General features: G+C 45.8%; 1 protein-coding gene across 1 annotated transcript in view; it reads left to right on the top strand.

Moving 5' to 3' along the window:
- The first annotated feature begins 3,136 nt into the window (after nucleotides 1-3,136).
- The window catches only part of SLC9A4 (solute carrier family 9 member A4), a 48,992-nt gene continuing 31,008 nt past the window's right edge, over nucleotides 3,137-21,120 (top strand). The window contains exons 1-2 of the mRNA XM_068975019.1: nucleotides 3,137-3,392; nucleotides 9,046-9,509. Of these exons, the coding sequence (XP_068831120.1) occupies nucleotides 3,137-3,392; nucleotides 9,046-9,509 (720 nt within the window). The remainder of the gene's footprint in view (nucleotides 3,393-9,045; nucleotides 9,510-21,120) is intronic.

Raw genomic sequence — 21,120 nt, 5'->3', positions numbered from 1 at the left:
GGTGTTTTTCTTTCTGGCTTACTTCACTCCGTATAATAGACTCCAGTTTCATCCATCTCATCAGAACTGATTCAAATGTATTCTTTACCATTAGTGCCACTTTGGAAGCCTGTTGTTGTTTAGTTGCTAAGTCGTGTCCAGCTTGCCACCCCATGGACTGTAGCCCACCAGGTGCCTCTGTCCATGGGATTCTCCAGGCAAGAATACTGGGGTGGGTTGCTGTTTACTTCTCTAGGAGATCTTCCTGACCCAGGAACTAAACCCACATCTCCTGCATTTGCGTGCAGATTCTTTACCACTGAGCCACCTGGGATATATATACATGTATAAATGATTCAATTTACTGTAATAACCCAACATTGCAAAGCAACTATATGCCAATAAATTAAAAAAAAATAAAATTCACCTGGTGTCTATTATGTACTAAGCACTTTCCTCTCAGACATGTGTTATATCACTTAATCTTCACATCACCTTTAAGACAGTCATCATCATCACCACCGTCACCATCATAACCATCATCATCACCATCAATAAGGCAGCTGAAGCTCTGTGGGGTTTAGAAGACACCCAGGATCACACAACTTCAACTTTCTTGTCTCTATAAAATCCCTATTCCCTTAGGGAAGCAGTCACATTGGACTTGTAAGACCGAGCCAGGAGCCACACTCTGGTGTGAAGACGTGTTTCATTTCAGAGCTCATATTCACGCCCACCCCATCCACCTGCAGCACCATGGTGCCTCTCCTCCCCTCAAGATGCGGAATCTCCCAAGTATACTGCACCCTTCCGCAGCATCCTCTGTTCCTCCCTGAGTAGTGGAAGTTTGAATTTGGGGAGCAGAGATAGAGCTCAGCTCTTCTGTCCTGAGAGCGGGGTCAAAGCTCTTGACTTCACTCCAGCGTGGGATGCAGGCTTTCAATTTAGGGTGTGACGTGCCAGCCCTTGATCTGAGGCCATCCAGCTTAATTGCTAGTTGCGGGCTTGGAAAGCAAATAGTGTTTCTGGACAGCATCGGCCAATTCTCTATCACTGCTTTCTTCTCCTTTCTTCCTAAAAAAAGAATCAAATTTGAGCCCCAACAAAGTAACAAGAGCTTTGGGGCAAGCACGGATACTTCAATTCCAGAAGCGCTGTGCAGATAGTTTTCAGCAAAGTCTATTATACCGCCTACTAGGGGAAAGAAGAAAAGATGTGCTGATCATTTTGTTTAAAACTATTCTTGGAGGAAGGTGATTATCTAATTAACCATGGGCAGGCACAGAAAAGTCAATTCTGCTCCTTCGGAACAGAAGTGGCTTTGTGAAACTGAGGGTAAAAAGGAAGAAAACCAGCACCCTCCACCTCAAACTTTGCTTCCAACTGTGCACAGTTGAAGTCCTAGGTGAAGAGAGACTTCTCTGCTGGGTACATCACCCCTTAATTAGTCTCTTGAGGGTGGACCGGATTTGGTCACTTAAATTACAAGGGATCCACTGGAAGAGGATGTCATTCCGCTGACATCCTCCACACCACTGAACTCCACGAGTAGAAGTTTGGAAGAGCAGATGACAAAGATCACAAGGCTTCTTGGGAGCTGGCACCAAAAATGGTCAGAGGAAGCCAGGTTTCTACTGCTGATACAGTCATCAGATGATTAAACCAAAAGCTTCAGATGGGTCATTAGTTTGCTGACCTAAAATGCCATAAAAATTCCTTTGGTGCTCTGCTTTGCAAGCTGAGTTTTCCCTCCATCATATTTCAAATCTATTCATCTATGAACCTGGTTTAGATGACGATTACATGGTCACCTTAATCCCTGAGCTTCCCTGGTGGCTCAGACTGTAAAGACTCTGCCTGCAATGCAGGACACCCAGGTATAACCTCTGGATAGGGAAGATCCCCTGGAGAAGGGAATGTCAACCCACTCCAGTATTCTTTCCTGGAGAATTCCATGGACTGAGGAGTCTGGGGTGATACAGTCCATGGAGTCACAGAGAGTCAGACACCACTGAAATGACAAATCAATTCAGTTCAGTTCAGTTGCTCAGTCTGACTCTTTGCAACCCTATGAACCGCAGCATGCCAGGCCTCCCTGTCCATCACCAACTCCCAGAGCTTACTCAAATTCATGTCCATTGAGTCGGTGATGACATCCAACCATCTCATCCTCTGTCATCCCCTTCTCCTACCTTCAATCTTTCCCACCATCAGGGTCTCATTTGAAAAAAGGAGTCAGCTCTTCACATCAGGTGGCCAAAATATTGCTGTTTCAGCTTCAACATCAGTCCTTCCAATGAACACCTAGGACTGATTTCCTTCAGGATGGACTGGTTGGATCTCCTTGAAGTCCAAAGGACTCTAAAAAGTCTTCTCCAACAGAACAGTTCAAAAGCATCAATTCTTCAATGCTCAGTTTTCTTTATAGTCCAACTCTCACATCCATAGATGACTATTGGAAAAACCATAGCCTTGACTAAATCTTTAATTGAACCTTCCAAGGTGTAGTACTGACGTCGACCACTAGGTGTCAGCAGTGTAACTGCCAGAGAATTCAGGGAAAGCATTTCATTACAGAAGTCAAATCTGAACAAATAATTAAGTGTGGTTCAAGAGCTACCTGCAGCCTTGGCCATTCAAACCAAGGGAGCTAGCAGGGGGAGGAGAGAAGGAGCAGGTGCAACCCAGGTTTCTGGGAGAGAGGGAAGGACCCTCTTCCTGATTAGGAGGGCCCTAGTGACACCTGGAATGAGAACCGTGGTGTTCTTTTTAATTTTCGCTCACAAAATGAAACCAGTGTGCAGTGACGTGAGGAAACAGCTTTAAAGGAACAGGTATTTCTGCTTCATAAATTGCTCTTCGAATCACGATCGGATGGAAGTCACACAGGTAGTTAGTTCCCTGGGCTTTCTCGAGTCTGTTGAGTGACAGGATGCATTTGAGTCAGAAGCTGTGTTGCCTGAACACAAATGCTCTAAAGGGGACTTGAAAACATCTATACTTGGAACTCAGTGACACGCTTGGACTCTTCCCGGACTGACCCACGGGCTGTGTGTACATCACCTGTGACCCAGGTGGAGGCTGGTGCGCTCTGAAATTCCTCCTCTCTTCACGAGAGTGGTGCATCAGGGCACATGCCCCGAGAGAAGCTCACAGCATGGGCGTTCGGAGGCTTGTGCCTTTCTGTCCTTGGAATTGGTGCCTGTTGCTAGCGACCCTCCAGTGTTGTGGAGCATCTTCTGAGTTGAACAGATCCACAGATTCCTCTGCCCAGCGTGAGCTTAATGTCCGGTTTGCTGCTGCCAGCTCCCAGCCAGCCGAGGCAATATCTGTCTTCACACTGGATTATGACTACGTGCAAATTCCCTACGAGGTCACCCTCTGGATACTCCTAGCATCACTTGCAAAAATAGGTAAGGGCCCCGAGTGTCTTAACTGGTGTGGGGAGTTGTTTTCTATGTGAGATAATGTGTATGAATATGCCTTGTAGATGGTGGGTCAAGTGGATTTTAAATATTGCTGCTATTACATGAAAATTCTATTCTCTTGACTCAAGGGAAAGGCATAACTGATTTTTGTCTGGCCATTTATTGCTTCAGGTTGTGCTATGAAATTTAAGGACCTATTTCTGGGCTCTGGGTTGTTTCTATTTCATCTCCTTTCAGGGTGATAGTCATGTGACATTATTTGGTATGTAAAAATCTCAAGTTCTGTGCGTTAAGAAATGCGGAGTAAAGTATGCTGACCTTGGGGTGATGCCCACTGGAAATTTTAGGACCCACATAATGATTCTTCTGTAAAATGCGCTTTCTTCATTCTTGGCCATGGAACCATGGGCTTCATCAATGACTCTCTTTGTTCATTTTTAAAAGTGGTATGTGCTCCTTGAAAATTGACAGAAAGCAAGAAACAAGACAACCAGTGGCAACTCATAGCCCTCAGTGACGAGGGAGGTGGAATTAGAGATGGTATCTGTCAGTAAAATCTTGGTTTACACCTGAGCCAAGAGGAGCCAAGAGGAACCAAGGGCACACTTGTGGTTTCTTCTGCGACATAAAGTAGATTGAAGCTCATGGGTGAAATTCTAGCCAGGGTTCTCAGTGCCTCCAGCCCAAGTGATGGATTCCACTCTGAGACCATTTAATTCCCAACTTCACCCCTTGTCTCCTTAAAAACAGGTATTCCAGAGTGGAAGGCGGATACAATCATCTCAATGGTCAAGCGTAGCATCTCCTTTGCCTTAGTGATAAACTTTGTTATTTGAGTAGATAGCCTCACTGAAGGAGACACAGTGAAGTATGTGGGTGGTTATTTATATGTTTTGTCTGGAATGGCTGTGAAGTGTGGGTTAAGCCAAGAAATCAGACAGTTAACTCAGGATGCTGGCCATTTCACTGAACTCGCTCCTCGTGGATGTTGGGGGCACTGGCATATTCATTAGGCGCCCTTCATAACTGCCATTCATTTTGAGCTTGTAAGGTATGCAGATAAATTGTCAGTCTGAAGAACTCTTGTGCGGTCACGTGACCCAGTGACACAGAGGGTCTCACATTATTTCTCAGAAGTGCTCAGTAATCATGGGGTTTCCCAGGGGGATGATATTCTCACTTCAGAACTAGGGGCCTATCACCTTTCCTGCAAGCACACGGATGCTAAGAACAGTCCAAGTGATCTTCTGTGACCTTGAGGTGTCCTTTGTCAAAATGCCAGTGATTCTGGTCCCACCCATTCCCTTCCTTTCCACAGGAATGCATGAAGTTGGTCCGGAACCAGGAAACTAAATCTGCCACTGACTAGCTAGTCACGCTGTCTTTTTTAATCTCAATTTGTTCATCTGTGAAATTATTCCTGAGATCTCTTCTTGGTGCAAATAAGGATTTTCTAATGGAAAAGAAGCTTCCATTCTACACCACTAAACATCTCAATGCACACAGTGTATGGTTTATGCCAGCAGAGAACACGGATAGTCCTATAGAGGTGTTGCATGAGCCCAGACTATGTCTGCAAGTTGAGAGTCCTGTGAGGATGCTGTTGTTCACTGAACTGCTGCCTAAATGTTCTTAATTTTCATGTGGATGCAACTCAACGCGCTATAGAAAGAGGAAACTAAAGTAAGTTATCAGTTGGCGCATGCCTATTGAAAAACAATGTCACATTTGCTGGCCTTTACGAATTCAGATTATTTTTGTATTGTACGTGAAAAGAGGGCTTCCCTGATAGCTCAGTTGGTAAAGAATCTGCCTGCAATGCAGGAGACGCCGGTTCGATTCCTGGTTTGGGAAGATCCCCTGGAGAAGGGAAAGGCCTGGAGAATTCCGTGGACTGTATAGTCCATGGGGTTGCAGAGTCGGACACGACTGAGCGACTTGAAATGAAGGTCAAATTTAGTGAATGTATAGTGTGATCCAAATGCTGGGCTTGTAGCTTCATTGTTGTTGCTGTTCAGTCGCAAAGTCGTGCCCGTTTCTTCACAGCCCCATGGACTGCAACACAACCAGGCTTTCCCGTCCTTCACTACCTCCTGGAGCTTGCTCACACTCATGTCCATTGAGTCAGTGATGCCATCCAACCATCTCATCCTCTGTCGCCCTCTTCTCTTGCCCGCAGTCTTTCCCAGCATCAGGTCTTTCCCAATGAGTCGGCTCTTCCAACCAGGTGACCAAAGTATTGGAGCTTCAGCTTCAGCACCAGTCCGTCCCAGGAATATTCAGGATTGATATCCTTTAGGATTGACTGGATAACTTTATATATGATAGCAAAATAATCGTCATCATAATAATGACATAAAACTTTAATACTTAAGAAGTCCACAAAGATTCTTTAGATTCTATATTATAAAGCTTGAATCAAAATCTGATTAATAATCGCTAGTATTATCATTCATTCTTTTATTCAGTCTTCTACCAAGACACATGTATTGAGCGCCCAGGCAATGTGTGGGAGTCATTTCGGTCCCCAGCCTCAGAGGAGAAGATGGGGCAGTCTAGTCATGCCTCATAGATGTTCCAACAAGGGCCATCTCTGACTTTCAGGCAGCACTTAGTTATCGGTGACCATTTAAGTTTCAGGCCCTGAAACTGTAAAGTCTAACAGTGAGTGACTGTTTTGTCCATTATGGAAAGGGAGAAGAGTTGTGAAAGGTGAAATTTCACAAAGTATTTCCCTGAAAGGGCCCTGCTACAGGCTGATCCCTCTTCCTGCTATCAGTGAGTAGATGCACCTTAGTTTCAGGCAGGTGATGTGGGCTCATTTCAGGAAACTCAATTCCAGGAAGCAGGACCACCCCGGGGGAGACACAGGGCCTGAAAAAAATCACACCAGGGGCTCTTCTGCCTACCTTACGTATTTTAAAAGTGAAGTGTGATTAAAATAAGCACTCACTGAAGAAGGAAGAGGAGCAAGAGAGGGGAGAAGGAGAAGAAGGAAGCTGTTAGTAAGAAATGGAGAGCGCTTCCCTCGTGGTCCAGTGCTTAAAAAATCTGCCTGCCAATGCAGGGGACATGGGTTCGATCCCTGGTCCAGGAAGATCCCACATGCTGCGGGGCCGCTAAGCCTGTGCACCACAAGTGCTGAAGCCTGTGCACTACAGCCTGTGTTCTGCAACAAAAAAAGCCACCACAGTGAGAAGCCTGGGCACCGAAGCTTGAGTGTAGCTTCCGCTGACCTTAACTGAAGAAAGCCCTCATGCGGCAATGCTGCACAGCCAAAAATAAGTAAATAAGGAAAAAAAGGAAGAAAAAGAGAAAGCAGCACTCTAGAAGGAGAACTCAAACTGGTCTTGAAGCCAGCGGGCAGGGTGTATGCTTTGCCGTGTCTCTGGATACTAATTAAATTCCATTGTATTAAGCTGCCTGCTAATGGTAGATGGAGAAATTCACAGCTGTGGTCAGGGAAGCCCACAAGCTCTGAATCTGAAAATTCCTAAGAAGACCTTCCACGGCCCCCAAGGCCTATGGGGAGGAAGAAAGGAAATGGCAACTCACTCCAGTATTCTTGCCTGGAACATTCCATGGACAGCAGAGCTTGGCGGGCTACATATTATAGTCCATAGTGTTGCATAGATTCAGACAGGACTGAGGGACTAACACTACCTCTTTAGCCTTGAATTTCACACCCTCCATTGTTTAGCTCGAAATTATCTTGCAACTCTTCCCTTAATAACCTTCCCAGTTAAAATGTGCTCCAGTCAGATTGTTGCAGGGAAGAACAAAATCTGAGTACAGGTCGGATCTGTTTCTTTTACGTTAACCTTTCCTTCTCGTTGCTTCTGTTTACTAAGAGGATACTGTCTGTACATATTGGCCTGCCGTGGTGAACCCAGCCCCTCGGCCTGAAGGTTAAACCAAAGTGCCTTTGTTCAGGGAAACCCCCTGACTGGGTCCACCTGTGGACTGCTACGGGAAGGAGGAAATTAACACATGCCCTCCCAGTGCTAGCCATCCCAGGAGATATTTGCAAGATTATAGGGCTTTTTACTTTAATTCCTCACCTCCTCTGTCTCTGAGTTTTATAAAAGAAACTGGCATCCAGACCCTCCAAAGAGTAAGTCTGGACTCAGTAACAAGGTGAATCTACTCGATGAATGAAGGTATTTTTGGAACCATGTAGCTGGGCTATTCCTACTCTCCCCTAGTTCTCTCCGAGTTCTCCGCTTCTAAAATGCCTTCCCTTCTGTGACTCGATTATGTAAGCCCTTGTTGTTTAGTTGCTCAGTCGTGTCTGACTTTTTATGACCCCCTTGGACTGTATCCCTTGAGTGGGGATTCGACGCCCAGATATACATGGTATAGAGCATCTGGCAGCAGGATGAGGAATGGGCTGGGAGATGGGGGGTGACGTAGGAGGTCAGAAGGACACTGCAGTGAGTGGATGAGAAGTGGGGAGGCCCTGCCCTCAGTGAAAGCCACGGGCGTGGAGAAGAGTAGGTACGCGTCAAGGGCAGCGAGCGGAAGGTGTAAGTGATGAAATAGGTTGCTGATGCATGAGGAGCAGAGGTGATGGAGTCCCCATAAGAATGCCACTTGACTTCCTCTTAAGTGGCTGACTGGGTGGCAATGTCATTGGTTAAATCAGGGAAACAAAGACTTTTCATCTTTATTTATTGGTTTGGTCGAGAAGGTGTACATTGGAAGGAGCTGGTGTTGAATCCCCGTGATAGACCTTTTTTTTTTTAGTTAAAAATGCTTGTTTTATTTTATTTTTAGTTGAAGTGCAGATGTATATATAAGTTACAGGTATATGACATAGTGATTCATAATTTTTAAAGGTTATACTCCATTTATGCATGGGTGCTAAGTCTTCCGTTGTGTCCAACTCTGTTCAACCCTATGGACTGTAGCCAGCCGGGTTCCTCTGTCCATGGAATTCTCCAAAGCAGAATACTGGAATGGGTTGCCATTTCCTTCTCCAGGAGATCTTCCCAACCCAGGGATCAGAACCTGTGTCTTCCGTGTCTCCTGCATTGGCAGGCGGGTTCTTTACCACTAGAACCACCTGGGAAGATATACTCTATCTGTAGTTATCATAAAATATTGGCTGTATTCTCCATGCTGTACTATACATCCTTGTAGCTTATGCTTCACCTAATAGTTTGCACCTCTGACTCCCCTGCCTATATCTTACCCTGGCCCCATACCCCTCCCCACTGGTAACTACCAGTTCATTCTCTATACCTGGCAAATTGCTTTTTTTTTTTTTTTTTATTAAATTCGCTGGTTTATCCCGTGGATCCCTCAAGACTCTTGCTTGAGCTTCAAAGGCGAGTTTTGCATGAGAGCCGAGTTCTCCCTCTCACAGCCCTCGGGATGGAGGAGGCAGAAAGCAGGAGCAGGCAGGAGGGCACGGAAGGACTGAGAAGATCCTAGAACCTGCGCAGGCTGTGGGAAGCACTTGATCTTGTCAAGCTGCAGCCTTGACAAGGGTGCTGAGGCTGGGAGATGCGCGCCGGCTTGCCTGGGTACCCATCCGCGTGGCTCTGAAAGGCCCCTGGCACCCACCTCCCCTGGTGTCCCAGCGGCCAGAGCCGGGTCACCTGCCCACCTCTCACCGTGGTTCTCTGCTCCGTAGGCTTCCACCTCAACCGCAGGCTACCCGGCCTCATGCCCGAGAGCTGCCTGCTCATCCTCGTGGGGGCGCTGGTAGGCGCGGTCATCTTCGGAACGGACCACAAGTCCCCGCCGGTGATGGACTCGAGCATCTATTTCTTGTACCTCCTCCCGCCCATCGTCCTGGAGAGCGGCTACTTCATGCCCACGCGGCCCTTCTTCGAGAACCTCGGCTCCATCCTGTGGTGGGCGGGCCTGGGCGCCCTGCTCAATGCCTTCGGCATCGGCCTCTCGCTCTACCTGGTCTCCCAGGTTCCGGCCTTCGGGCTGGGCGACGTCAACCTGCTTCAGAACCTGCTGTTCGGGAGCCTCATCTCGGCCGTGGACCCGGTGGCCGTCCTGGCCGTGTTCGAGGAGGCGCGTGTGAACGAGCAGCTATACATGATGATCTTTGGGGAAGCCCTGCTCAATGACGGCATCAGCGTGGTGAGACGCACACACCTCCCCAGGGAGCAGGGCCGGGGTCGGGGGTGGGAAACGGGCAGCACAGAGATGGGCCCCGGGCGGCCTGGCCACATCTGCCGCTGGGATCTGCAGGGTGCCCACACTGGCTTGCTACACTGCTCGCCTTCACTAGCTTCTGTTTTAAGTTCTGTGGGGTTTTTTTGGCCAAGAAGGATGTGGGATATTAGCACCTCCACCAGGGATCGAACCTGCAGCCCCCTGCATTGGAAGGTAAAGTCCTAACCACTGGACTGCCAGGGAAATCCCCACTGTCTTCTTTAAAGAGAGAACCAGAGGAGAGGGTGCATAAGTCTAGTAAATTTGGTTTTCACTTTGCAGAAACCCTTGCTAAAGGCTCTTCTGGGTTTTCACACTGGGACAAGCAACATTATTGTTGTTTAGTTTCTAAGTCGTGTCCAATGCTTTTACAACCCCATGGACTATAGTTGGCAGGCTCCTCTGTCCATGGGATTCTCCAGGCAGGAATACTGGAGTGGGTTGTCATTCCCTTCTCCAGGGGATCTTCCCAACCCAGTGGTTGAACCTGTGTCTCTTCTGTCTCCTGCCCTGGCAGGCGGATTCTTTACCACCGACACCTGGGAAGCCTGGGAGAAGCAATACTTTGGATTTAATGTTCTCTCAGCATCCGACCTCACCTTTTAGGTTTCTTTCTTAAGTCCTGATTTAGAGGATGAAGTTAAAATAAAAGATAGGGGTCAGGAGAGAGATGATGACGGATTTGCACGAATGCATTGGCTTGTTTGTGTGACTCAGTTGTGTGACTCCCATAGAGAATGTGAGGGAGCACCTTTGCTTAGGAGTCCTCTGGGAGAGAAGCTGAGAAGGCTTTACAGGCCAGATCAGCACAGAGCATCCACCCCAGAGGTGTCTTTGGCTAGAGGTGCTGGAATATTCTAGACAGGCTGTTGCACTGCTGTTTCCTTATGTCACTGTAAACCTTCACCAGGGTTAGTCTCCATGATCTTCTATAAACTTTGATGCACTTTTCTTATTTTTACATTGATATCACATCACATAACAAATACTAGAATGCACTTTCAGTGTAAAAGACTCCGACAGTACAAAATTATACCGAGTAAACAAAAGCCTCCACCTGGCCCTCTCCTCACCCCCCTGGATCCAGTTTCCATATCCCTTCTGGTCTTTATCTTGAACACAGGCATATGCATAGGTAAGCGTTGTTGTTGTTCAGTTGTTAAGTTGTATTGGAGAACTCCAGGCATCCTTGTCCTTCACTATCTCCTGGAATTTTCGCAGATTCATATTCATTGAGTCGGTGATGCCATCCAACCATCTCATCCTCTACCATCCACTTCTTCTCCTGCCCTCAATCTTTCCCAGCATCAGGGTCTTTTCCAATGAGTCACTTCTTCACATCAGGTGGCCAAAGTATTGGAGCTTAAGCTTCAGCATCAGTCCTTGCAGTGAATATTCAGGGTTGATTTCCTTTAGGATCGACTGGTTGGATCTCCTTGCATCATTCTACATAAACTAGGTGGGATTACATCAGATGTATGCTTAGATGTAACAAATCTTAGACTTCTTTCTAGATCTTTTCCACTGTTGCAGAGTATTTCATAGATGACATTTGCAATGATTTATTTAACCATTTCTCCATGGATGGATATTCATGTGGTTGCCAATTTTTCACTTTCAAAAACAATACTGCAATAAGTATTCTTGTTTCTACACGCTTCTCTCTTTTGTACTTGTGTGCCTTTATATAGGATAGTCTCTTGAAAGTTAAGTTTCTGGGTTAAAAAGTAGTTATACTTGGGGGTTCCCACCTTCCTGTGCAGGGGGTACAGGTGTGACCTCTGGTTGGGGAGCTAAGGTCTTGCATGTGTCACAGCAAATAAAAAAACACCATGAAACAGAAGCAATGTTGTAACAAATTTGATAGACCTTTAAAATGGTCCACGCTGAAAAAAAATCTGAAAAAATTAAAAGTGTTTAAAAGTAGGTGCACTTAAAAAGTTGAGAGATGCTGTTCTAATCACCTCTTCTTCATTCAGCTGATAAAGGAGGGATTCCCACCCGAGGGTTAAGGAATGACTCCAACAGTTAACAAATGAGACTAATGACAGTATATTAGTCACGTATACTCACAGTTCCGGGGAGGAGGGCATAACACATCCCACAGGGTCACCTGGGAGCTGCACTCGGAAACAGAGTGAGCTCTCAGTGTCTGCAGAAGACACTGTTAGAAGGATGGGGTACCTCCTGGTTCCTCGGGAAAGATGTGCTTGACTTTTTTTTTTTAAACAAACATTTATTTGGTACCTATTTTATTCTAGGCATTGTACTAGCTTACTTGGGTGGCAATAATGAGAATGAGATGAGGTTCTTTGCTCTTTTTTAGAAATTTTTATATTGGACCATAATTGATTAGCAATGTTGTATTAGTTTCAGGTGTACAGCCAAGTGATTCAGTTATACATGTATCTATTCTTTATCAAATTCTTTTGAGTAATTCCACAAGCTGGCAGGGAACTGGCCCCCAGTTCACATGGATATGCAAGTACTGGTCCCTGAATAAGGAGCTTATTGGCTGGAGGATGTTACCCTGGTGTCAGGCTGCAGGGGGCTTGCAGTAGGGTCACTCAGGACCCCACCTCTTTTTACCAAATAAACTATTAAACCTTAATTTCAGTTTTTATGTACACAGCTGCCAAGATTTCCTGGAAATCTTTATGGGCTTATATTTCCATAGAAAATGTGTTATTAATAAGGGTATATTTCCTTCTGTTGCTGTCAACAAAGGGCCTTGTTTTCTTAATGTTTTCCCATCTAATGAGAAAAAATGGATTACAAGTGTTTGTTGTAATTTGCATGATGATTAAGCATCTTTTCAACAATTGTAGATCATTAGTGTTTCTTATCCTGCAAATTGGAAGTTCATGTCCTATCAGGGTTGTCAGACTTAAATAAGTATATAGGACACCAGTTAAACTTGGATTTCATATAAACTATGAATCATATTTAATAAGTGTGTCCCAATTATTGTATGCAAGCACTGATTTTTGTCTACTTTTCTTTGAGACCATTTGCTGGTTTTTTTTTTCTTTTTTAAAGAAAACTTTAAAAAAGAACTTTTAAAACTTTCTAAATTTTAAACGTTTGGATGCTACATAAAAAACAAATATTTTCTCCCATTCTGTTCCTTAATTTTTTAAAATCTTGGTATCCTGTAAAAGTTTTTAATTTGTATGTAGTCAAACCTACTGTCATATTCTTTTCATATTTTGCTTTCTGACACTGTACATAAGCAAAAATCATATAAACTTTAAAAAAATTTTCCCCTGTTACAATTAATTATGTAAGTCACCTAGCACACAGTTTTTTAGTATTGTTAGTCATAATTTTATTTTCTCTTTTTAGAATTTTCGTGTATTAGTTTTATTGAAGCTGAATTACGATGTTGTGTTAACTTTCTCTGTACAGCAAAGAGACTCAGTTATATACATACATATCTTCCTTTGTAAATTCTTTTCCATTGTGATTTATCCCAGGATATTGAATACAGTTCCCTGTGCTCTACAGTAGGACCTTGTTCATCCTGGCACAATATTCTATTGTGAGAATTTGATGTCAAAATAGATAGTCCCGGGGGCAGGGGAAGGCTTTGAAAATAATCCAAGATATGGGGGTGGATTCACCAAGTGGAAGAGACCCATGCCTGAAATTAGAAATCACTTCCTTTATTCATAATGAGAATCTCTAAGTGTTGAGCATGACTCTAGGCTCATCAGATGGGCACAAGCTTTCCTGCTGGGTGAGCATCTCAGAAAGCCAAGACGTCAGTGAGGCACCACAGGACCCTGGACTCCAGCCTGCCAGCCCATTCAGGGACCTCATTTCTCAGCATGTGGCCCTCGAGCTCTGTGCCTCAGAATCCCCCAGGTGGGTCTGATGGGCACTCAGACATCCAAACCCCACCCCAGACCCACTGATCCACACTCTCTGGGAATGGAGTCTGGGAATCTGTATTCTTAACCAGCATCTCAGACAATGGCTAATGTTTGAGAACTCCTGGTTCATGGCCTTTAAGTGTCAAGAGACTGACCCATCTGGATATAAAATGTTGCTACATCTGGGAAAGAACTGAGCTAGACTCATCTTGGAGATCCCTTTCCCTCACCCTTTCTTCCTTTAGATGCTTTCTTACTTTGGGTTTTGTTACAGTAGAATAAGGGATGCCAGCTAGGAACCAGTCCCCCCTCCTAAGGCAGCCTTTCTGAGCTATGATGCCTCCAGACGTCATCTCGCTGTACTCATATCCAAGTCCCTTGGGGTCCCTTGCTGACTGTAATGCCATGTAAGGCCTCTTGGCAACCCATCATGAGGCCATTATTCTACTTCCTCTTCATAAATCTTTAGTGTCGTGGTCTGCACGCCAGGTGGAGAAGAATTTGCAGACATGAGACAGAATGAGAGGTGAATAGAGTCTTTTAGAATGAGAGATGCTGTTAGAACAGTGGGCCATTGCAAGGGAGAGCTGACACCTTTCACGGGATAGTAGCCAATTATTATAGCTTCAAGACAGAGGAAACTCCTGCTAGAAGGCTGGCATTAGGTGATCGGTTAGGATGCTATAGGGTGGACATTTTAACCTAATATGGGGTCCGAGAGCTGTATGGTTCAGGTCAGGGGAATTCAAAGCAACTGTTGCTATGGGGCTCGGTCACTTCCAAAGGTGACCTTGGTACAGAGTTCCACATCTGTGGCCTTGGTTAAAGCCTTTACACCTGTGATCTTGCTACAGGGCTCCACAGTTAGAGAAATTTAGAAATGACAGTATCACCTCGCTTGATTTTCATAGAACAATCTCTTTCTTGATGCAACCTATAGACTTTCTTGCCGAGACGTATTCTTTATTGTTGTTCAGTTGCTAAGTCATGTCTGACCCCTTGAGACCTCTATGGACCCTTTCCTTCATTATCTCCCAGAGTTTGCTAAAAATCATGTCCATTGAGTTGCTGATACCATCTAACCATTCTCATCCTCCGTCTCCCTCTTCTCTTGCTGTTAGTCTTTCCCAGCATCAAGGTCGTTTCCAATGAGTCAGCTCTTTGCACCAGGCGGCCATGAAAACACGGGGCTCTGCTATCTCCCTGGCTGCCTCTGAACTTGAGACTCACCTTGGCCTCAACTGTCTCTAGATTTTTACATCTAGACCTGTCGGCTTCGGGGTTCTTTGCTAACGACATTTGTTTGACTTTCCCAAAGTTTAATTGCTTCCACTTGGACTTTTTAAAAAAATGATCATTTCAAAATAAAATTGCAATTTTTGGCTGACCATAGTATCTGTGGAGGGCTCTGCTGTGACCTCCACCCAGTGAAGCTGCTGTGGCATTGGCTCCAGGTTGAGATGGGGGCTTGCCCACATGTCACTCCAGGTCACTCTGTGGTCACCCACAGCACAGTGATATTAAGTGTGTGCTGGGGCCCTTCTGCATCCCTGCATGAAATTGGAGAAGCTCGGGGCTGGATTTAGAAAGCAGTTTCACAGCAACTGGTATTTAATGCAGGGCAGTTGTATTTTGAGCTCAGGGCTTGGACTCACCCTTTCATTGAGGAGGGCAGCCATCACACGCGGGCTCTTCCAGCAGAAAGTCTGAGTCAGCAGAGAGAGACCTGTGATTTGCGGGTGACTTGAGACAACTGCAGATCCTCATCCATGGAAGAGCTGCCTGGTGCTGAAGGGAAGATGTCGCAGAACCATGGAAAAGAGTGATGACTCCAGGCCTCTTGTCCACTTAACTTCTCCCTCTTGCTGCAAATGTTAGGTTATGGCTCTAATCATAAGAACTTCCTTAGTGGTGGGCAGAGGAAGCAGAGACAAAACCCAAGTACCTTTTAAATAATAACTAGTATCCTCAGCAGATACTTCCCAGGTGGCTCAGTGGTAAAGAACCCTCCTGCCAGTGCAGAAGACATGGGTTCAATCCCTGGGTCAGGGAGATCCCCTGGAGAAAGAACTGGCCACTCCACTATTCTTGCCTGGGAAATCCCATGGGTGGAGGATCCTGGTGGGCTATAGTCCATGGGCTCGCAAGAGTCAGACACGACTTAGCAACTAAACCACCACGCATCCTCAGCTGAATCTCATGGCCAGCTTCATAGCAGAAAGAGAGAGGCAGCTGCTATGTCCAGGCTCTGTATGGGGTCACTTGCACGTTTACTGTTTGATCCAATCTCTAGATTTTTACTGTCAGGCCTGAATGAATAACCATATTTCACAGATGAAGAAACGATAGCAAAGGGAATAAAGTTGCAGAAGGGCGTCCGGCCTGGCCGTGATGGACCAGACGTGGGTGCGCCGGAAGTTCTCTTCCCATTCTCTTCTTTTTTCTCATTTTATTTGTATTTGGCTGCGCTGGCTCTTCACTGATGTCTAGGCTTTTCTCTAGTTGCAGTGAGCAGGGGCTACTGTCCATTGCGGTGCATGGGTTCCTCATGACTTCTCTTGTGGCAGAGCATGGCATCTGGAGCACAAAAGTTGTGGCACAGGGCTTAGCTGTTCGTCGGCATGTGGGATCTTCCTGACCCGGGGATCGACCCTGTGTCTCCTGCATTGGCAGGTGGATTCTTTACCACTGAGACACCAGCGAAGTCCCCCTTTCTCTTCTCTTTTATTCTTACCCTTTGAATGTTCAACTTATGGAGTTGGAAAGACAGGAGAGAACCCATATGTTACCAATGAGGAGACCGGGCTCATGTCCAGCGGGCAGGAAATCCAGCGGTCTTTCTCCAAAATAGAGTTGGCTTGTTCAGCCAAGTCCAGCGTGTGGATCCAGGAAAGATTCTGGTCATCTCTGTGCCTGAGTTCTGTAAAATTAGGGTGATAGCATTACTTAGCTCTTAAGACCACTAGAAAATTCCTGTTAAGCCTTTAGAACAGTGAGTGCTCAGCATGCAGGGAGAACCCCACGCACGCTGGCTGTTGTTTTATATCACACCAACTCAGGCCAAAGCCTTTGACTGTGTGGATCACAAGAAACTGTGGAAAATTCTGAAAGAGATGAGCATATGAGACCACCTGACCTGCCTCTTGAGAAATCTGTATGCAGGTCAGGAAGCAACCGTTAGAACTGGACATGGAACAACAGACTGGTTCCAAATAGGAAAAGGAGAACGACAAGGTTGTATATTGTCACCCTGCTTATTTAACTTCTATGCAGAGTACATCATGAGAAATGCTGGGCTGGATGAAGCACAAGCTGGAATCAAGATTGCCAGGAGAAATATCAATAACCTCAGATATGCAGATGACACCACCCTTATGGCAGAAAGTGAAGAGGAACTAAAGAGCCTCTTGATGAAAGTGAAAGAGGAGAGTGAAAAAGTTGGCTTAAAGCTCAACATTCAGAAAACTAAGATCATGGCATCCGGTCCCATCGCTTCATGGCAAATAGATGGGGAAACAGTGGAAACAGTGGCAGATTTTATTTTGGGGGGCTCCAAGGTCACTGCGGATGGTGATTGCAGCCATGAAATTAAAAGACACTTGCTGCTTGGAAGGAAAGTTATGACCAACCTAGATAGCACATTAAAAAGCAGATATTACTTTGTCCACAAAGATCCATCCAGGCCAGGCTATGGTTTTTCCAGTAGTCATGTATGGATGTGAGAGTTGGACTCTAAAGAAAGCTGAGCCCTGAAGAATTGATGCTTTTGAACTGTAGTTTTGGAGAAGACTCTTGACGGTCCCCTGGACTGCAAGGAGACCCAACCAGTTCATCCTAAAGGAAATCGGTCCTGAATATTCATTGGAAGGACTGATGTTGAAGCTGAAACTGCAATACTCTGGCCACCTGATGTGAAGAGCTGACTCATTGGAAAAAATCCTGATGCTGGGAAAGATTGAAGGTGGGAAGAGAAGGGGACGACGCAGGATGAGATGATTGGATAGCATCACCGACTTAATGGACATGAGTTTGAGTAAGCTCCGGGAGTTGGTGATGGACAGGGAGGCCTGGTGTGCTGCAGTCCAAGGGGTTGCAAGGAGTTAGACACGACTGAGCGACTGAAATGAACTGAACTGAACTGAACTCATGGATATCTGTGCTGGTTAGCTCCCTCCTAGTAGGCATTTGGTTTTAAATGTGGCACTGCTTCATGTACTGTAGGCACTTTGTTCTTATATTTGTATGTCTCCCTGGTTTTCCTGCATCGATTTGCTGAATAAGCAACAAGGTAAGGCCACCAAGGTTCCTATCGCCTCGCATCTCACCCCATACCCTCCTCCTCCACCTCACTGAGGGGTCTCAGCATCCCCCCGCTGCACCTCATCTGAGAGGTCCCTACATTCCCCCTCCTCCACCTCACTGAGAGGACCCCAAGTCTGCTTGGCCAAGGCTGAGATTTGAACCTAGGCAGCCTGGCTCCAGAGCATCTCTGCTTCTAACTGCCACTCCATGCTGCCTCTTCACCCCTTGCTCACTGTCCCCCTACTTTCTTCTCTAGTTTTTCTCCTTCCTCTGATAATGTCTTCAATGGGCATCTTGCTGCTACTGTGGTCCATTTTTGGGAGCACAGTGGATGAGAGGGTGGTAGAAGGAGCCACTGAAAGTTTCTGAGCAGGAACCTTCGGCCAGCCACATTGGCAGGTATTTTACATACTTTCGCTTCTTGCAAGCTTAGTCACTCAGTTGTGCCTGACTCTGCAATCCCATGGACTGTAGCTCATCAAGCTCCTCTATCCATGGGAACAAGAATACTGGAATGGATCAGCATTTCTTTCTCCAGAGGATCGTCCTGACCCAGGTAGTATGGATGACGTGGTAAATTCAAAGCAAGCTAGGAATGCAGGGAACAGCTTGCCAGAGGAAACTGTATCTAATTTGGAAGAGATTTTTTAAAACATTCATTTGGGGGTGAATTTTCCTCCATAAGTCTCTCTGGTGTATATTAATATTTTCCTGCCTCAAAGAAATCCTAGCTCCAGGAACATCCCATTCAAGAGGCAGTAAATTGTGCCCGTGAGCACAGACAGGGAGCCCATGCCCTAGTTCAAGTCCTGACTTCTTTACCTGCAAACTGTGTGACTTCAGTTGAGTGACTTAACCCCTCTGACCCTCAGTTTCCTTTCTGCAAACTGGAGACCAGGATGTCTGAGGGTTCAAATGAGTTGATACACATAAGCATTTAAAACAACGCCTGGCACAGAGTTAAGTACAGACCTTTGGTGTTTGTAATATTATGATTTACAAGAAGAAACATATATATTTGGTCTTTGTCCACATTCAGGGCATTGCTATTGTTGTTCAGTTGCTCAGTCATGTCCGACTCTTTGTGAGCCCATGGACTGCAGCATGCCAGGCTTCCTTGTCCTTCACTATTTCCCAGAATTCATGCACTGGAGAGGGACATGGCAACCCGCTCCAGTGTTCTTGCCTGGAGAATCCCAGGGACGGGGGAGCCTGGTGGGCTACCGTCTATGGGGTCACACAGGGTTGGACACGACTGAAGCGACTTAGCAGCAGCAGCATGTCTATTAAGTCAGTGATGCCATCCAACCATCTCATCTTCATTCAGGGCATTGAGCTCATTAACCCTTGGAATTTCCTAAGTGAAGAGAGCTGAGTTTGTTATGCTAATGAAGTGACTTTTGGAAAGCCCCTACATAACCTTAGGAAGAGGGCTGGTTGCCAGTGGAATCAGCCTTATGATTAAGGAGCTGGACTTCCCAGTCTCCCTCCTTAAGCCTCCTCACTCCCACCCCCAGGAAAGGGAGCTGAGCTGGATTAAAGTCAGTCACCCATGACCAGTGACTTAATCAACCCAGTCTATGTAACAAAGCCTCTGTAAAAAGCCTAGAGGATTGGCTTTGGAGAACTTTCAGGTTGGCGGAGATTTGGGGAGGGTGGTGGTCCTGGGGAGGGCACAGGAACCCCATAGCCCTGCCCCCATCCTTGTCCTAAGAATCTCTTCCATCTGGCTGTTCCTTCTGTAGTAAACCAGTCATCAAGTTAGTAAGATGTTTCTCTGAGTTCTGTGAGTCATTCTAGCAAATTAACCAACCCCAAGGAGGGTCTATAGCTGGTGAGTCAGCTTGAAATCAAGCTCCAGCCTTTCTCCCCGCTCCTGGAGGGTCAGGGAGTGGGGATGAAAGATACAACCTTATCATCACATGGTTGTTTCCTCCAGCAACCAGTCCCCTGCCTTGGGGGCAGGGTAAGAGGGAACCCCAGCAAGAGTCACCTCATTAGTGTAAATTCAGGAGGGACTGAAAAGCACTCATTACAAACGACTCAGGGAATTGCTAGATCTTTAGGGACTTTGTGCCAGGTACTGGGGACAAAGAAAAACATATACATATATATTTTTTCTTTTTAATATTTTATTTTTAAAAATTGATTTATTTGGCTCCACTGGCTTTCAGTTGCAGCACACAGGATCCTTTCCCTGCCCACCCCCCCCCCCAACCCCTGGCATCTTTTAGTTGTGGCATGTGGGATTTTTAGTTGTGACATGCAAATTCTTAGTTGTAACATGTGGGGTCTACTCCCCTGACCAGGGGTGGAACCAGGGCCCCCTGCACTGGGGGCATGGAGTCTTAGCCACCAGACCACCAGGGAAGTTATCTAAAATATATATTTCTTATTTTGTCCTGTTGCTGCACCTGCCCACTGAGCGAAGAAGGTAAATCTGATTTTGTTTCCCCTTAGTGCCAGGCATGTGTTTGAGCGTTAGCACTGGCTGAGTTTCCCCTTCCAATATATTAAAAATACACACACATGATTGTGATTTGAAAGGAATCCAAAGAAAAGCTTTCATAACTGTAATGATATCCAGAGCCATATAATTTGAAAGATAAGAATTGTTTTCCATGTAGTCGTATGGATTATGTCTGTAAGTGTAGTCTTCTTAATTATACGTATGACTTTAGCTTCTGAAAATGCCATAGCCTCTTCCTGGCAGCACGCACTGGTGTCTGGGGCCAGGAGTAGTCCTGTTGACTTTCCCAGGTCCTAGGAACAGATCAGGCTGCTTCTTATAACCTGTAGAGCAATGCAAAATAGTTTTCGTTTGTGGCCTAAACATGCAAATCTTTGAGTCCCAATCACACTCCGTGAGTTTCCTTGGGTTTAAGAGTCAAATAAACTCCCAGAGTCCCAGTTAAACTCATTCAAATATGCTTTTTGAGTTTTATGCTAGCTTCTGTCCTCTCATATTGGCTTCACTCCTTGGAACAAGAACACAGCTTCAAAGGTGCAACACCCAGGGCTTCTAAGACCTGCACATGGGTTGCTCCAAGGTCAGGCAAAAGGTTAAATCGAACTAAATACAGTCACTGAGTTGGGATACAACCACTAAGTTTCTTTTGGATTCATTTTGAAACCATAAGTCACAATTTTCTTGCAAAAACTCAGGCAAGGTTTTTCTTAGAGCATGGTTTTGCTTTGCTTTGCTAAATAATATCCGTGTTTGCATGCTCAGTCGTGTCTAACTCTTTGCGACTTCATGGACTATAACCCACCAGGCTCCTCTGCCCATGGGATATCTTAGGCAAGAATTGTGGAGTGGGTTGCCATTTCCTCCTCCAGGGGCTATTCCCAGCCCAGGG

This window comes from Capricornis sumatraensis, chromosome 1 (assembly GCF_032405125.1).
Source record: "Capricornis sumatraensis isolate serow.1 chromosome 1, serow.2, whole genome shotgun sequence".
Lineage (NCBI taxonomy): Eukaryota > Metazoa > Chordata > Mammalia > Artiodactyla > Bovidae > Capricornis > Capricornis sumatraensis.
This window is presented reverse-complemented; position numbering and strand designations above follow the sequence as displayed.